Consider the following 17,399-nt stretch of genomic DNA (forward strand, 5'->3'; position numbering starts at 1 on the left):
TATATATATATATATATATATATATATATATAAACCTTTCTAACACATTTCATGATCTAATTCAATAATTTAAGACTTTTGTTGTTACTTGATGCAAAATACATTTTTCTATTGGTGCAATACTATCTATAATATTTGAATCAAATATATAGACAAATAAATGTTATGCATGATACATTTTTGTATTTCCTGGGACATTTCCATGTATGCATGTCATGATTTATTTTTGTCCTCCACATACTTCATGTTTTCATCAAATGTTTTATTTTTTTTATTTTTTTTTTTTTTGCATTTTTGAATTATTGCACTAGAGGAGCTTGATAGAGAAAAAAATCTGAATAAATTTGCAAAAGTTTTTAAAAAAGCTTGTACACATGCTTTAGCTTTTTTTTTTTTTTACTTTCTATGTAAGCATAAAATGTGATAAAGAGAAAATGGAAATACATTTTTGGAAGAAGTTCTGATATAGTGAATATATACCTGAGATGATCAGCTGTCTCTGGCATCCTAACAGCGCCATTACAGTCAGAATTTTTTCTCGATGTCTCTGGATGGCACGAAAAATATACTAACACTATTTTGATATGAAACTTATTCTAATAGTAGATTAGAAAAACTAATACAAGCAAATAAATATTGCAAAAATTAAGCTATTTTTTTTGTTTTTAGTATCTTGCATTTTATTGTAAGGACTTAGTATTCAGAGATTAAAGAACAGTGAGTTATCCATGAAGTTTGTTGTCATGGAGACTGTAGATGAGTTTGATGCAGTTTTGCAGCTTTCATAGAACAGTTGTATGAGCATTGAGTGCAGAATTGATCTAATATTTGGTATATATCTGGATAATTTGTAATCACACATATAACACAAACGGACCACCTTTAGATGCTAGTGCCATGAGGTGGATTAATCATTAGACAGCTGTCCAATAACTGTCTATGCATAGTGCTTTTACTTATTCTTTGTTATACTGTATTACTTCATGCGTAGCAATGTTTAACAATGTGCATTTTTAATGAAGGATTTCAATCTGTATCTCGACAAATTGCTTTCTTTAATACCTCTTTACTAAAAGCAGCAGCAGGCCTTGACTGTCCCTTATTTTTATTTATGAGAGGTGGCAACCCTAGCTGTGACTCTTCTGGTCATCTATGCTTCGCTGATGAGGTGTTAAAGAACTATTTCAGAATCTTCAAAATATGGCTTTAATGAAAGTAACCCAAATCTGAAAAAAAAAAAAGAGAAGTAATTTTTACTCTTTTTAGATATGGGTCAAATGTGTATGAGTATGTTTTCCCTCAATTAAATTTGACCCAGAAAAGTTCCTGTGTACTTTGAAATAAATGCAGCTGTTCTATGAAGCCATTAGAGTTTTTCAGAGAACATTGGAGGACAATGAGCACGATGAAGACCAAAGCAGAAAAGATTGGCGAGAACGTTTCTTCGAAGTTAAGAGCAGGTTAGGTGATATATGACATACAGTGGCTGCAGGACCATCCACTTATGCTAAAAAAAACGAGGGAAGGAGAGCAGCCCAGCTTTTTGCATTATTATAAAACGCAATGTTAGGCAGATAAACGTCATTTATTAAACACATCCTGGCATATGGCGGTGGCGGTAACATGCTGTGGGGTTTTCCTCAGGAAGGGAAGCTGGTCAGAGTCTTATAAAGCCTGATACTGAGTAGGAGGGCAACAGCTCTAGACATACAGACAGGAGCTATAGTGAAGTAAAAACACAGAAGTGTTTCAGACTGGCCTAGTCAAAGCCCGGCCAAAGTCCTGCTTAAAAGGTGGTGAAACACGATTGTTACAGTTGCTGTCCATCCAATATGACTATATAGAATAAAAAAAAAATCTATGTGTAAAAATCTGGTAAAGACACGCACACACACAAAAAAAAAAACAGCAGTAAAAAGATTGTTCTGATTCTGACTTATGCAGCACTGTGATATATTTAGGTGACATATTCAGGTACCGTGGAGTTTAGTTCTGGGATTCTGGGCCTTACCAGTCTCTGAGCAACCATCTCCAGATGGGACAGCAAGGCTTTCTCTGATCGTCTCCAAGCTGTGAAGTAGACCGCTCCGAGCAGTTGCATAATCCGGCACAGAGGCTGCTGTCTCCATGCTGCCAGTTATTGTCTCCAAAAGCAGCTCCAGCTGATATAACTCCTTTGTCTAAAGGTAAATTAAGAAAGACATCCTCTAAAAAAAAAGAAGAACTAAGTGGTATTATAGTTAAAATGTGATCCATGAATACTGTTGTTAACCTGCAGGGCAGCATTGAGAGCCTTCAGGTCGAGTCCAGTACCAAAAGCAGCCTGGAAGCTGTGCAGGATGAGGGTTATTACAATGTTTCTGTTAGAGTAATGGATGGTACTGAGCTGCTCGGAGGCCAACTGGACCTCCTGAGGCGCATCATTGTCTGGGCTCACCAACAGCACCATTCTGAAAAACACATCCATTGGAATTAAAAGATGTTCTTTTTAAATCTGGATTTCTTTTCTCAGTACCATGAACCTGAACTAGAAACTTACATGGTTTTAGAGCAGTTAACTTCAGGGGAAACAGCCTGCTCAGTCTTTACCAGTCGATGAAATAAAATGCCTGCAATTAAAATTATAACACTGGTGAGTGGGAAAAAAGCACAGTAAATATTTTTTACACATTTGATGAAGAGGTGATTGTCTTTGTTTATAGCATTAACGTTATTTCTGTTGAAATATGAACGGAAGAGAAGAAAGGGTCAGAAATGTCAAGATAAAGAGCTAACTAGAAGGTGAGGAGACAGGAGCCGGTGCAGAGTGGAGATAAAAAAAAAAGTGTAAACAAAGTTAAGATCTGGGTCCTTTTTTTCAACAAAATTGAAACCAATGACTTATATTTAATGGAAGAAATGAGTGACACTTTAAGTTATGTATATTCGATCCCTGTTGCTCAGAACCCACAAAAAAACTAAATGCTAGACTGAGAAAAAAGCAAATGTAATGTAGTTTATTTTAAAAGGTAAAATGTTTTATAATAGAATTAGTCTTGCATGTCCAAAAAGTGCTTTTAAATAAAAGATTTTGGTCAACATAGCCAAACATTTGGACATCATTGGTTCTATTATAGTCAAAGGGAGAGCTTTTCACTCCCCATTAGACTTTGTATTCCTCAAACAAGGTCTGTTGTTATAAATAATCGTGGATCCCTTCCACTGAGACTAGGGAGGAGTTTAGATGTTTTGGGTTCTTTGGTAATCTCCTGCTGCGATGGACTGGCGACCTGTCCAGGGTGTACCCCGCCTCTCGCCCATTGACTGCTGGAGATAGGCACCAGCACCCCTCGCGACTCCAATTGGGAGAAGTGTGTCAGATAATGGAGGGATGGATGGTGATCTCCTGGATGAATATTTGGTGTGCTCTTAAAGTAATTTTGTGAGGTTAAATATTTGTAGGGACAGCTGGAGATAGGCACCAGCATCCCTCGCGACCCCAGCAGGGATAAGCGTGACGGGAAATGGATGGATGGATATTTGTAGGAATCACTGTAGAACATTTGGCTGCTTCATGTTGTTTTCCATTGAATCTCTGAATCAACAGACAGAAGTTTGAATACGGTGAGTGAATTTGAACCAAACATATCATTAATATTAAAAGGTCTTCATGGTTCACTGTTTAAGATGAACCAAAACTATCCAACCAAGTTTTTTTTATTGTTGTTTGTATACCTTTTATCCTTTAATGAACTGCAAAACCATCAGTTTGGAAAAAAGAAAGTATTGCATTTGATGAGGTTCTCTGCATTTGGTTTGTGTGTGACACATAGGCAAATCCATAGGAAATCTGTAAGTGTGTGACACTTTTCAACACTTTTCTGGACACTTTTATGTGAGTAAGAGTTTAAGCAACCTGGAGCTCGAATCTCCTGCTCGATGATGATTAGTAAACGTCTACTGGCAGAACTGCAAGGCTCCGGCCAGGCCAGGAACTGGTGGAACAACAGGTAGGCCTCCTGCAGCACATTGCACTCTGAGGCTACATAGGGGGCCTATAAGAGAGAGCAAAATTATTTGATGCAAAACCAAATCAGATGTAATGCGTAATTAACCCCTAAAAAAAGGAAAAGGGTTTTTGCTTTTGTATTCTTAACAGAAAATGAATCAAACTCACTCTGAGAAGAGCTTCAGAGAAGAGAAGGGTCAGAGGCACAACCAGTTCATACTGACACTCCTCCAGCACCTGCACAGCAGCACAGGATCAGAACACAGACAGGCGGAGGACTTTAGATAGGGAGAGTGGTTTTGGTTTTTATTCCTTTTTTACCTTCTTTGTTTTTTGCAGTATTTTCTGCAGAAGGATGAGGAAGTGGTTGGGATGCCTCTTCACAAGTTCCTCCAAACACCAGCGGCTTATGCACAGTCCAGCTTGTTCGAAAAACAAAAACAGACGCAACCTGAATAGAGGCTCACTTCTCTTTTCAGGTTTCATTCTGATGTAAATCCAACTCTTCTTCACTCGAATTCATCCACACAAAAGGTGAATGCCGCTGATACCTACACTCTAGTTTCTCTTCTTTTACCTTTATGAATGAAACAGTTTTGTTTTTATATAATTCAAAACCAATGTTGCATTCTGCTGGTGTGTCACCACTTTCAGTTCCCATTTTCTCTAGGAACCGAACGGTAGCTCTCTAGTTGGTAAGATGGATATTTAACAGAATTTGGACTAGATTTATCCTAATATATACATTTTTATTCTCCTATAGGCCTTTCATGTCAGTCACACAACTTGTTTCTACAAAAGGCAATTATAGTTTGGGATCTTACCATTCCAGAGCTGCTTGTCAGGAGAGTTGATTCCCAGGTGACAGAGGCAGCGCTCGAGGCTATGCTGGATACGGTCCTCTGTGCATGAACTCTGCTCCATAGCCTACAAAATCATCCCGACATCCACAGACAAATTAAGAAAAGACACACCAAGAGGAAGTCCTTTCTGTTTGCCTCTGTTCCTGGTGAGCCAAAAGGTCCTGTCAGTCGACCCAACTTCCTGTTGCTGTTGTTGTCAGTAAATACTAATCATTGTTGCTCAGAGACAATACAATCCTTACCCAAGATAAAAGGATCTCACAAACACATTCAAACACCAGTGCCCATGCACAGATGTCAACTTTGAAGCCATTCTAACGCTTCCCATTGGTGAGTCAGAGTTGACCGGAGATGAGCTGGTGGAAAACAGGCCACAACTTCTACTTTTTACACTAAAAATTAACAGAGGATGTCTGATTTTATATGACTCAACCTTAGGGTGGAATTTAAACTTTGTCAACTTCTTTTCAGATTCCCCCCAAACATATTCTGTCAAACTAACTTATAAGGTCATTGCTAATAACACATTACCAAAGTGGGAATTTTTTTGAATCATGTCTCACCCACCCTGAGGCTGTGGTCAGTGTATTAGTCAGAAGGTGAATAAAAATGACTGTTTCAAAGAAAGAATATTATTTAACTCAATAAATCTGCTGTTATTGATGAGCTTTACCTGTGGGAAGATGATCTCTAGTAATGATCTAAGCAGAGATGGGAAGTAACGAAGTACAAATACTTCGTTACTGTACTCAAGTAGATTTTTCTGATATTTTTACTTTACTTTTTATTTTTATGGTGACTTTTTACTTCTACTCCTTACATTTTTACACAAATATCTGTACTTTCTACTCCTTACATTTTAAAAAATTGGCTCGTTACTTTAGTTTTGAATCATTTCAATGGAGTTACCGTTATTATTTTTCACGTCATCAATACCAAATTCAATCTAATTGGATGGGAATCTACGTTGCATTTGACGCACCACTACAAGATGAATCGACAGATTCGGCGGTATTCATTCGCGGCAAATTCATTGCAGCTTGGTGGCGGTGGCATTAGCATAGTAGTATGGATGATGAGATGATTGAAAATGAACACAACGGAGATCTAGTCCTATTGGCAGACATCCATTTAAAATGTAGGCAACGGCATGAAAAAAGTGGTTTCTACTTTTACTTTTATACTTTTAAATTTACAAGCCTGTACTTTGTTACTTTTACTTGAGTAAAGAAGTTTAATAAGTACTTCCACTTTTACCAGAGTATTTTTTAACACAAGTATCTGTACTTTTACTCAAGTACAGAAAGTGAGTACTTTTGCCATCTCTGGATCTAAGAAGAACTTCTGAAGATTTTTAGATGCTTAGATCCAACCCTCAAACCTCATGGTCAAGTAGACACTAGAGTTTTTTTTCTTTTTTAATTTTAAGCCTCATTCTTTGCAGAGGAAAGCCAGAAACAATAATAAATCTTTTATAAGCATGAACTCAGATTACCGTAATTGTCTCCTAGGAATTGGCCTGGCTTCCATAGCTCGCCAATAACTGGCACAAGTAAACCAAAAAAAAACATTCCACTTTTTATTTAATTTCTGAATAGATTTAAAATGATCCTGTTTGTTTTATAACCTCACTGCTGAACTCATATGTCTCCTTTTATTCCCTTATAAAAACCATGCCTTATTCTTTTACCTGAGGGATTACAGAGATTTGCAATTTATTTTTATTTTGTAAAGAAAAATAAAGCATTGTTGTTCAATTTAAAAAGCCTTTTATTTGCATTAGCCTTCAGAAGAATTTAGAATTTGTTAAATCTAACTATGGCTAACGCTGAATCGTTTTTATTGCTAAAAAAAACAACAGTTTCCCCTCTGCAATGGTCACATGTGGTTGGTTAGGATTTTGACATAAAGATTAAGAATATATTTGTATATATTCCTATTCTCAGCTCCTCCGTCCTCAAAAGTATCTGAAATATCCCACTTCAATAAGACAGATGCTAAATTGTCCACTCAGGAAGCAGGTGGTGATCCATTGTAAGTCGGGCAGCATTGTCTGACACTTGTGTGCAAACACTGCTTGTAATGAAGCAACATAGAAACTGTTGGCACGAATTATCAGCCACAAAGCGGCTACTGGTGAACTAGCAGAGAGCTGCTGCTGCTCTATAGGTCATACAGACAAGTCTAAAACAAAACAACAGATTAAATGCAAACACAAACATATGATATTCATGTTGAGCTGGTTCATAAACAATAAGAAGGGGAACAGGAAATATAATGTAAACTACCTAAAAAAAGGCTTGTTTATCCTACAAATAGGCTGCTTAATAAAACAAAAACCCAAAAAGAAAAATCCAAATAATACAAAATATGCCATACAATATACAGTTTCTTTTCGAAAAAAAAGAGAAAATAGTATTGAATTATTTCAGAGAGGCATAACTCTTACCAATAATAGCATTAATCAGTGTCCTAGATCAATACGGATCAACCACAGCTGTGAAACGCTGGCAGCGTGAAATACCAAGACCACATCCTCCTGTGTAGTTGCCTTTTAAACAGACCCTCCAGCTGCTCAGTCAAAGCACAAAGTGCTACAAAACAGGAACTGTCTGAGTTTTTTGCTGAAGTTTACATATATGTGCCACTGCAGAAGGCGGAGTCTTCTGTCTGACAGCTGTCAACTGACCCTGTGAAAAGCCAGGTAGGATGCATCTGCTGCTGCCCATTCTCAGTTAGAGGGAAAAAAAATCTAAAGTGTGCATTGAACACGCATTAAAACACAAAACTAATTCCACATGTTTGTTGTTTATTTACTAAAATATTGACGGCAGAACAAAGTTGTTTATGACACCTGCAGTCACATTTGCTGCCTCCATTGGATTTGAGAGGAAAAATATCACTTAAATAGCATCAAGTGTTTCATAGAAATAGGTGTTGTGGTAATTAAGATATAAGGCTCAAAGTAGAGGCTTAGTATTCATATTCTCTGTTTCAGATGTTTAGATGATTAATGCACTCTTTTAGTTCTGATGCAATTGAAACTAATCTTTTATCTCCATAGAGGCGATAACAAACATCATGCAGATGACAGCACTTGTGCCGCTGCTTCCAAAATCTGGAGATCCTTAAAACTAAATTGCTTAAACACCTTAAACATACAGCAAGCTGGAAACAAATTTTTATTTCAACTGAACCTTAATATGAAAAAGGTTAAGGGTTAACCCTGTTTGGTCATTCAAAGTCAGTCTCTTGAAAGTTACGGTGAAAAGTTTGTATCATTTGAGAATTATTTTCAAGCTTATAAGATGTGGTTCAAAACAGGAACTGGAAACGATTATTCATGCTTTTATTTCCTCTCATGCACACCCTTGTAAAACAATTTATGCATGTTTCAACTGCATGTGTAACTCTTGAGCACAACCCTTAACTGGAGAGAGGAGAAATCATCTCACTCTGGTATTCATTCTCTGCATGCAAGCTGTATTCTAAAATACTGGGTTTAACATTGAGAACCTTGTTTGGTCAAATTCCTTCTAATAAACTGAATTTGTGAAATCACACACTCCAAATTAAGTCTTCATGTTCTAAAACCAAACATAGAACGCAAAGTGATTCACTTGACCAAAAAAGTCTCACCTCTGCTGTTAACTTTCTTTGTGTTTATGTTGACATGTGTATGGTGGCCCAGAGGTGTCAGATAAAAAACAAAAGCCACAGTGGAAATACAAAAGCTCTGGGCCACCGTACATCAGACAGTTTTAATCGAATCTTCTAGCCTTAAAATGTGTTTTTTTAAATATCTAAATAATATGTCTTGTGTAATCATACTTAAAAGGTGTAGGCATTTTACAGACAGAATGTAAGTTTAATATAAGATTATGTTCTTTGTATAGACCCTGTAGTCTTGGAGTATTTGGAAGAAAAGAAAACAATCTTTTCTTCCAAAAGAAAACAGAGCTGTTGCAGTCGTTTGCATTCTCTCCTATTTCTGAAAAAAAAAAAAAAAATGTCTGTGGCCAAAACAACACCATAATTTGGTTAAAAAGAAAAAAGAAAAAAAAAATCCTGTTTCAGTCCAGAATATCAATTAGTTACATCAACTGAAAAACATGGTGATGGAGAGACAGTGATGTGGAAATGGTTCATTTCAAACCTCTCAGTATATCAGAATATTCTAGCTCCAACTTTTTCTTTGTGTAACATCTAGAATTCAAAGCTACAACAGAATGGATAAAAAAATAATTATTAAAGGTTTGTTACAGTGCAGTCAAAGCACTAACCTCTGTAACAGTAAGGTGGAACCTAAAGACAGATGTGCTTCATTTAATGTTTTATAGCTCAAATAAACTGAAACAAAACTGGAAAGACGGGAGTAAAGTTTTTGAGATAATTACTTCAATATAAAAATTCCTTCATTTCTTTTTGTCCGACAAAGGATATTCTACAAATTACTTTACTTAAAACTTTCTACAATATGAAACATTGTAGAAATTTTGTGTGTTTTATTGAATAATATAAACCGATTCAGGCAAGTATAATTCTGTTAAAATGATATGCTCTGAAAGTCTATGGGCTTTCCTTCACCATCACTGTGAAAACAAGTCCCTATTTTAAAATATGAGACATATTGTTGTTTTTAAAGCTTTCAGCAGTAATATTTAGTTTTGTTTCATGGTTCATTTATGTTTTATCTTGTTTTCCTGCACACTTCAATTTGCTTTTTAAAAGATACTCAGAAATGGCGTGAATATCCTTCCCTGCCACTACCTGCTGGTGCATTGGTGATTCGTGGTGACCAGTTCTGTGTGCTGGGGTGTGTAGCATGTGGACACCCTGCCCCCCAGCATCGTGGTACTGTGTCTCGGGTGTCTGAGTCCATTGCTGGATTTTCTGCTTCGAGCCTCAGGAAACAGTCTCTAAAATGCCATGTCAAATAAATTAAGATGGGCAAACGTCATTCAGTTATTTGTGACCAATCAAATCAGTTTATTGAAGTTGGAGCTGTATTCTCTTTCTAGAGTGTGACCAATGTTACAAGCAGAGGTAGATTGAAACATGTTGGTGAAGATTCTCAGTCATCCAGGTCATAAAAAAAAAAAGAAAATTAAAAACAATCCAATGGATTAATGCATATTCACTAATCCAAATGTCAGGAATAGCACTGAGTTCGAGGTTTTATACCGTAGCCCATCAAAAGGGCTACGGTATAAAACCTTCGTCCTTTTCAATTGGCATGTTTTCAAAGCAAAAACAAGGTTTTGATGGGCTACTGTATAAAACTTCTAACTCAAAGCTGTTCCTGACATTTTGAATTGAAAAGCTTCCTGGATGGGAAGCGAAACGTCTTCAAACTTGGAAACATAGTCCGGCGGATTGTTTTTAACTTTCTTTTCTTGGATAGTTCGAATAGTTGGATGTGTGTATATATCATGTAAAACTGTAACTAGATTTTAAAACCTGGTGATTGATTCAGTTCTAACAGGTTGTATTACGGAGAAAACAGAAAGCATCATGATGAATGATGAAAAGAAAAAACTGATTTGACTGTGTTTTTGCTTTAAAAAAGTTGAGTAAAAGTTTAATTAATTAAACTAGATCCCCTTAACTTTTCATTATTTAGTGATTTGTGAATAAGAGACCTATTGCTTTCCATTATATTCATGCATTTCTTATATAATGCCAGAAGATGTCGCTGCTTCCTTTTTCATAGTAGAGAAAAAGAGATCCATTTACTTACGGACCTTTTTCCTCTCCTGCTGTTAGAATAGAGAGGGAATGGGACAGACAGTGATAGAGGTGGGCAGAGGTGTGACAGAGGGGCTGAGGCAGACAGCCAGTTGGGAATTCACCATTTATTTTCTCTCTCCCTTTATTTTTTTGTAATATATTCTCAGAAAGGAGAAGGAGACTTTTACTCTTCTGTTTCGTGCGTAAAGAGGTTTTTTTTCCTTTTCCAATTTCTCCGGAGCCCAACTCTTTCAGCCTAAGCTGTGAATTGTAGAGGTGGTGGTCTGGGTGGAGTTTTCTTTCCTCTTGTAAGGTTATCTCTAAACATTCAGCACCATGCCCTTCTTTAGCCGTGCATACCTCTAGTTCTCCTGATCAGCCTCATTCATTTTGTCTTAGTATTTGCCGCAGGTGCCTGTAGGTGATAACTGTGCCTTCACTGTTTCAGCGCATCGGCCCCTGTGGCGCTCGGACCGCTCCTACCATGAGAAGGGTGTTGGAGACTTGGGTCGCCCTCCTGACAGTTTGCGCGCTGAGCGGAGATGCCTCTGCGGGATACGGGTTGAGCATGTTCGCCGCGCAGTCCTCCCCACCGGACCCGTGCTATGATGAGAACGGGAACCCGCGGAGGTGCATCCCTGACTTTGTAAACTCCGCTTTCGGGAAAGACGTGCGCGTTTCCAGCACCTGTGGCACCCCGGCGGCCCGCTACTGCGTGGTGACCGAGAAGGGAGAGGAGCGCACCCGGGACTGCCACACGTGCGACTCGGCGGACCCTAAGAAGTCTCATCCACCGGCCTACCTGACGGACCTCAACAACCCGCACAACCTGACCTGCTGGCAGTCTGAGAATTACGCACAGTACCCGCAGAACGTCACTCTCACCCTGTCGCTTGGGAAAAAGTTCGAGGTCACCTACGTGAGCTTACAGTTCTGCTCACCCAGACCCGAATCCATGGCGATTTACAAATCCATGGACTACGGCAAATCGTGGGTTCCGTTCCAGTTCTATTCCACGCAATGCAAGAAGATGTACAACCGGCAGAACAAAGCGACGATCACCAAGCAGAACGAGCAAGAGGCGATCTGCACGGACTCCCACACCGACATGCACCCTCTGACCGGCGGCCTGATCGCCTTTAGCACCCTGGACGGCAGACCGTCGGCGCACGACTTCGATAACTCGCCGGTGCTGCAGGACTGGGTGACTGCCACCGACATCAAGGTGATCTTTAGCCGCCTTCACACCTTCGGTGACGAGAACGAGGACGATTCGGAGCTCGCGCGCGACTCCTACTTCTACGCCGTGTCGGACCTGCAGGTCGGAGGACGGTGCAAGTGTAACGGGCACGCGTCGAAGTGCGTGAAAGACAGAGAGGGGAACCTGGTGTGCGAGTGCAAGCACAACACGGCGGGGCCGGAGTGCGACAGGTGCAAGCCGTTCCACTACGACCGACCGTGGCAGCGCGCCACGGCCAGGGAGGCCAACGAGTGCGTGGGTAAGGAAACTCTCTTTTTATATAAGATGGAAATGTTTAACGTTCATTCTGGTTTTTTCTTAGAATTCACAAAAAGTTAACTCAACAAACTATTGCACTCATAATAATGTTCTTGATTTGAATCAGCATTTCTGATCGAAATTGAGTTGAAATTTTACTGCTGAAAAAAAAAAAAAAAACTTTGGGAAAACTGCAGCTGTTTTCACAAATCTACTTAGTAAACAAATATATTTAGATTTTAACAAATCTTTTTAGTTCATTTTCCTCATATAAATATATTTTACTTATAGGACATTTCTCAGTATACACTATCTTTCTATATATCTTAGTAGGTGTTCTCACAGGTTGCCATTCAGTTTAATAGATGCAGAGAATCCACAGATGTCTTAACAGACTTCAACGTTGGATCCTTATAGTACCTTTACTGTCCACCTTTTTTAATTCATCTGACGTATTATTTTATGTTAAAAATAATAGAATAGTAAATCCCTGTATTGTCCCACATTGGGAAAGCAGAGATAAAATTAACTTTACTATGGATACACTTGAGCTGTATCTAAATGCAGGGGATTTGCTTTAGATCCAAAGACATAGATGGGCTTTACATTATTTTGCTTTATTTGTATGTGAACATTTTTAACCATCTTTTATAGACATTAACAATTGGATTTTTTTATTTATATACTCCAAACAAAACACATGTTTATAGCTTGATATTTCCTAAATCACTGTCTTCAAATCTTATATCAAATGTTATATTCTTTGCAGAACCTAAGACAGACTCTTGTATTGCCTATCAGTTCTTAATTTGGTATAGCAATTCTCAAACAACCAGAAGTTTTAATGTGCTTCTTAAAAAAGATGTTATTTCATTGGCACAAACACTGCATGGAACAATTATTTATATATAAAACTGTCATTAAATAAAAAAAGATAGTTATGTAATTTACACTAATAGGAATGATTGTTAAAGAAACATAAAGAATATTATTTTTTGATAAAATTGGTTATGTTATTATTCAGTCAATAATATCATTATAATTTGAAATCCAATATATTATTAATTTATTAACAGTTGTCTGTTTTTGTGCCACATGTAGGTTTTGAAATAACAATCAGCTGAAATGAATTTATACAAAATAATTTGAAAGATTTTGAAGTGAAGAAATGAAGGGTTTTTTTGGGAAAATAGATGAAAAGAGAAGTTAACCGATAAGAATGTGCTGTTGTAAAGACTATACATGTTATAATAATTAAATGAATGAAGTCTATTTAAGTTTGGTGGCAATAGCAGTTTGGCTATGTGTACAAACTACTGTGAAGGATTATAATTTCACTCATTTTAACTATCAAGAGACCCTCACTACAATATATTTTTTGTATAGTAGAAGGAAATTGTAATTGATGAGGAGCTGAGAGGTGGGGAAGCTGCTAACTTTGTGGCTGGGAGCAAGAAAATAAGTTTAAATCCTTTCTTTATGGAGTTCCCATGTTCTCCCAGTGCATGCAGGGATTTTCACCTATGAAAACCTGGACAGTAAGGTTTATTAGTCCTGCCCAGTCCAGTGTTGGCCTGGTCACCTCTCTAGGGTGTACCCTGCCTTTCTCCCGATGGCTACTGGTGATGGGCATCAGGATGATTGCAGGAGATCATAAGTAGGACCCTGTCTGCTCCATGACCTTTCAAGGACTTGCATATTAAAAGTGACAGGGCAGAAACACAACCACCGAAACTGAGAAATAAATTTGGCAACTTTAGGTTTATTAAAGGCACAAATCTATAATAAATGAAAACCGGAGAGTTATATATGTCATAATTGGACAAAATAATAATTGAGCAATACACAAAAAATGTGTATTTAGAACTATGCAAATATATTTAAATCCTCAAATGGTGCATACTTAGACCAGTGGAAACACATTGTGAATATAGTGCAAGTTAAATAATTGAGACGGAAGTGTGGGGCGCAGGGCGTCTTTTCAGCAAAGCGTGCCTGTCTGAGTGCATAATTGTGCACAAACCAACATTTGCGACTTTAATAGGAAGGAAAGTGCAGAGATAGACTGCAGGGGCGGGATGTGTTTCCATAAGCAGGTGCTGTTACAGATCGCAGGGCCGATTAGGGCGGTTTTATTGACATTTCTGGCACATGGAGTATAAACTGCCACTTTAGAGGCGGTAAACTATTCACAGAGGGGAACAAAGCGTGAGGTAATTTGAATCCGAGTGTTATTTGCTGTGATGCCCATTTCCAGCAGAGCAGCAGGGGCTTATATCAACAGCTCAGGCCTCCCTTAGCCATGGCGAGGCGAATCAGGAGGAGCAACGAGCCCCGCCACTGCCATGGTTTGCTCAACCAAACGGAACAAGTGAACAAGTTGTTCTCTTTGGCCTCCGACTTTCGCCCGCATGTGAGCGCATTTTACGAAAACAAAAGCATGTCACTTGTGGCATCCATCTCACTGTCAGAGGGAGGCCTCTCCTCCCCTCCCCTTCCCTGCCTCACTCTTTGTGCAAGTGGTGTCATCAGATAAGACTGCAGAGGAGCCTGACTGGGAAAATAATAGGAAGGGTGGCCTGACACCAGAGCCGGACAAAGCTTCTATGGGGCCCAGAGCACATTTTTATTTTGGGACTCATTTACTGTTAAACCCAGGTGTTGGTAAACATTCATTTGATGATAAAGGCGGATGATAGGATTTGTTTTTTAATCAGCTGTTGGTAACAGCTTTAATTAAATCCAAGCAACATAATGGAACTTGAAACTGTAAATATTAGCTTTTACAAAAAAGAAAATAAATGATTGTGATAGCATCACCGCATGCAGTCTCTATAATCGGTGGCAGGGGTGGAGCCTGCTGCCCATTACAACGTTAACAGACAGACTGCATATATTATCAGTATGCAAAGTATTTGTTCATGACAGCTGGAAATAGTCAAAACACTTCCACTGCAAGACATTTTTTGCAATAACATTCTGCATAATAATGTGATGAAGAGGATACTTCACAGTGTAACCCTAACTTTGTATTTTTTGTCCTTTTAAAAATCGTATTCATTCTTTTTTAATATAAGGACATTATTATGTACATATAATAGGTTGCTGATGTTTTACCCAAACAATAAGGCTCACATACAAAGTAAAAGGCTATATTTTCAAAATAAAAGCTGGATATGCTCTACTCTTGCATGAAGAATGAACTCTTTATGCTTGGTTTGTTTTTGGATTGTTGACTGACTGGTTTGGGATCCAAATCCTGTTGGTGACACAGTTCAGCCGTTTTCCCATCAGCCACCTCACCTATGTGTTAACTTTTCACCGGGTGATTTTTTTATTATTGTATTTAATACAACCCTTTAAAAATTTGTCCATTCATGACATTCTTAAATGAGCTGCTTTGGCAGAATATGAAGAGTCACATGGCTGATAAAATGAATAATAAAAGTACTGTCCAATCTATAGACCTTCAAATAAAACTCTACAGAGTCAAATAGAAGAACTTGGATCAGCTTTAAAACAACAGCAAATCCTAAGTTAATTTGTCAACAAACTCTTATGAATCCAATCAAAAAATCTCGTGGAGCAATTTGTACAGATTATATTTGGAAAATAAATGTACCTAAATAACTTTTCAATAGATTCCAGTAAATGTATAAAATCAAGGCTTGTTATGCAAATGAATTAAATGTATACAGTTCAGAACTTTTCTTCTCACCTGTTTGATCCTCTCATGTTCAAACCAAACAAGAACATTAAAAAAGGCCTAAAACTATGACTGATAATGACTACTAAATTTTTTTTTATCCTGACAACCAAGTTTAAACTGTACATAACCACTTTCATGGCTCAGGTTTAAAAAGCCCAACTAGCAAGTTTGACTCCAGTATTAATCAATAAACTACTTAAAGTTATATAATCCAACACTCTAGCTCCGACACAACCTTTCTCAACCAAGGATGATATTTTCATTAATAATATTAAACATATCGGCCACACATAACCAATATAACAACCCTTAATTCAATCTACTTCTCATTAATAGGGTTATTGAACATTATGCTTTTTAATTTTTTTAACCAATATTGACTAATTAATAAAAATCTTTTTTGAAGTGTATTTATATTTACAAACAGTTACATTCCCGCATGGACAAGCATCAGAAACAAATAAACTCAAATTTTTAACATTAAATTATGTAAAATTATATGAATTTCACACACATTTTTTCATTTATTTTCAATCTTACATTAATCTTTAAATATTTAAAAGAAAAAAAAATATAGCGCTCTGGGGGTCCCCCTGCTGGTCGTAGGGCTTTGGCCTTAGATCAGTTGTATTTTCAGAAATACACATATGTGGTTCATATATGCACAGGACAAGATCCACACACGCACAGCATGATTCACACAAGCAAAAAAAAAAAAAGTATCTGATTCTACAGACTGCCTCTTTAGTAATAACTGCTCTCCTTTTCTTGTAGACCATTTGATATTAAAAATCATAGGAAGGACAAGCTGTGGTTATGGGAGAGTTGGTTTTCACTTCTTGGTGGCAGGAATCAAGGAAGTAAGTCAAAGTCATGTTCCCATGACTTTACGTGCAGGGTTGCAATTATTCTGTCGAAAAAAGGCATTTATGTTGGCAGCAGCAACCTTTGAATTCCTATCAGCTGGAGGGACATGACTTGAAAAATTCAACAATAAAGGCAAAGGGCAGTACAGGTCTCTCCACCCCTGAGGTGTCTGAATTATCATAATATACTGAGAAAGTAAAATAGCTCCGTTGGTTAGTTTTGGAAACATTTTAAAATGCCTAAAGGCGCAGTGACTGCAGAGCTTCTAAAGCAGAACTCCTGCATGAGGTTAACGTTAATGGTTTGTTATAACATCTGCAAAGAGGTGCAGAAAGACAGGAACAATAGACAAATGGAGATGTATAAGAGCATATAGTCATGGTTCAACGAAAGGCAAAAAGTATCACAATCTGATAAATAGCTAATAAAATAAGTTCCTGAACAGACAATAAATAAATAAACATGTTTTCTTCAAAATATTAGTTAATGAAACCAAGAATTTGACTTGGGAACATTCAGAAATTGAGTATCTAATGTGTTATCCCACAATTTCACCTCTCTATATGTCAATGAAATAGATGTTGACATTAATTGGTTTATTTGAAGTCAACTAAGGCCAATCATCTTTCATTTTATAGGGTTTAGTCCCGCCCACTCACTGACACTTGTTTTTGTTTCTGTGTTAAATCTTTTCAAAAATAACACCTTTCATGCATAATCCTGCAGATGCTCTCCCTTTGACAT

The 17,399-nt window shown here is 37.6% G+C and overlaps 2 protein-coding genes across 3 annotated transcripts in view; one reads left to right on the plus strand and one right to left on the minus strand.

The window, feature by feature from the left end:
• Positions 1 to 7,430, minus strand: part of pik3r5 (phosphoinositide-3-kinase regulatory subunit 5) — a 20,431-nt gene extending 13,001 nt beyond the window's left edge. For both annotated transcript variants that reach the window (XM_015390383.1, XM_015390382.1), the window contains exons 1-8: positions 7,301 to 7,430; positions 4,813 to 4,915; positions 4,310 to 4,410; positions 4,157 to 4,225; positions 3,896 to 4,034; positions 2,540 to 2,609; positions 2,273 to 2,450; positions 2,012 to 2,180 (exon numbers count right to left, since the gene is read on the minus strand). In XM_015390383.1, the coding sequence (XP_015245869.1) occupies positions 2,012 to 2,180; positions 2,273 to 2,450; positions 2,540 to 2,609; positions 3,896 to 4,034; positions 4,157 to 4,225; positions 4,310 to 4,410; positions 4,813 to 4,915; positions 7,301 to 7,312 (841 nt within the window). In that variant the 5' untranslated portion in view covers positions 7,313 to 7,430. The remainder of the gene's footprint in view (positions 1 to 2,011; positions 2,181 to 2,272; positions 2,451 to 2,539; positions 2,610 to 3,895; positions 4,035 to 4,156; positions 4,226 to 4,309; positions 4,411 to 4,812; positions 4,916 to 7,300) is intronic.
• Positions 7,431 to 10,638: 3,208 nt separating this feature from the next.
• The window catches only part of LOC107094642 (netrin-1), a 69,532-nt gene continuing 62,771 nt past the window's right edge, over positions 10,639 to 17,399 (plus strand). Inside the window, exons 1-2 of the mRNA XM_015390392.1 lie at positions 10,639 to 10,889; positions 11,030 to 12,080. Of these exons, the coding sequence (XP_015245878.1) occupies positions 11,066 to 12,080 (1,015 nt within the window). The 5' untranslated portion in view covers positions 10,639 to 10,889; positions 11,030 to 11,065. The remainder of the gene's footprint in view (positions 10,890 to 11,029; positions 12,081 to 17,399) is intronic.

Source organism: Cyprinodon variegatus, unplaced genomic scaffold, assembly GCF_000732505.1.
Source record: "Cyprinodon variegatus isolate N-32 unplaced genomic scaffold, C_variegatus-1.0 Scaffold495, whole genome shotgun sequence".
NCBI classification, from domain to species: Eukaryota; Metazoa; Chordata; class Actinopteri; order Cyprinodontiformes; family Cyprinodontidae; genus Cyprinodon; species Cyprinodon variegatus.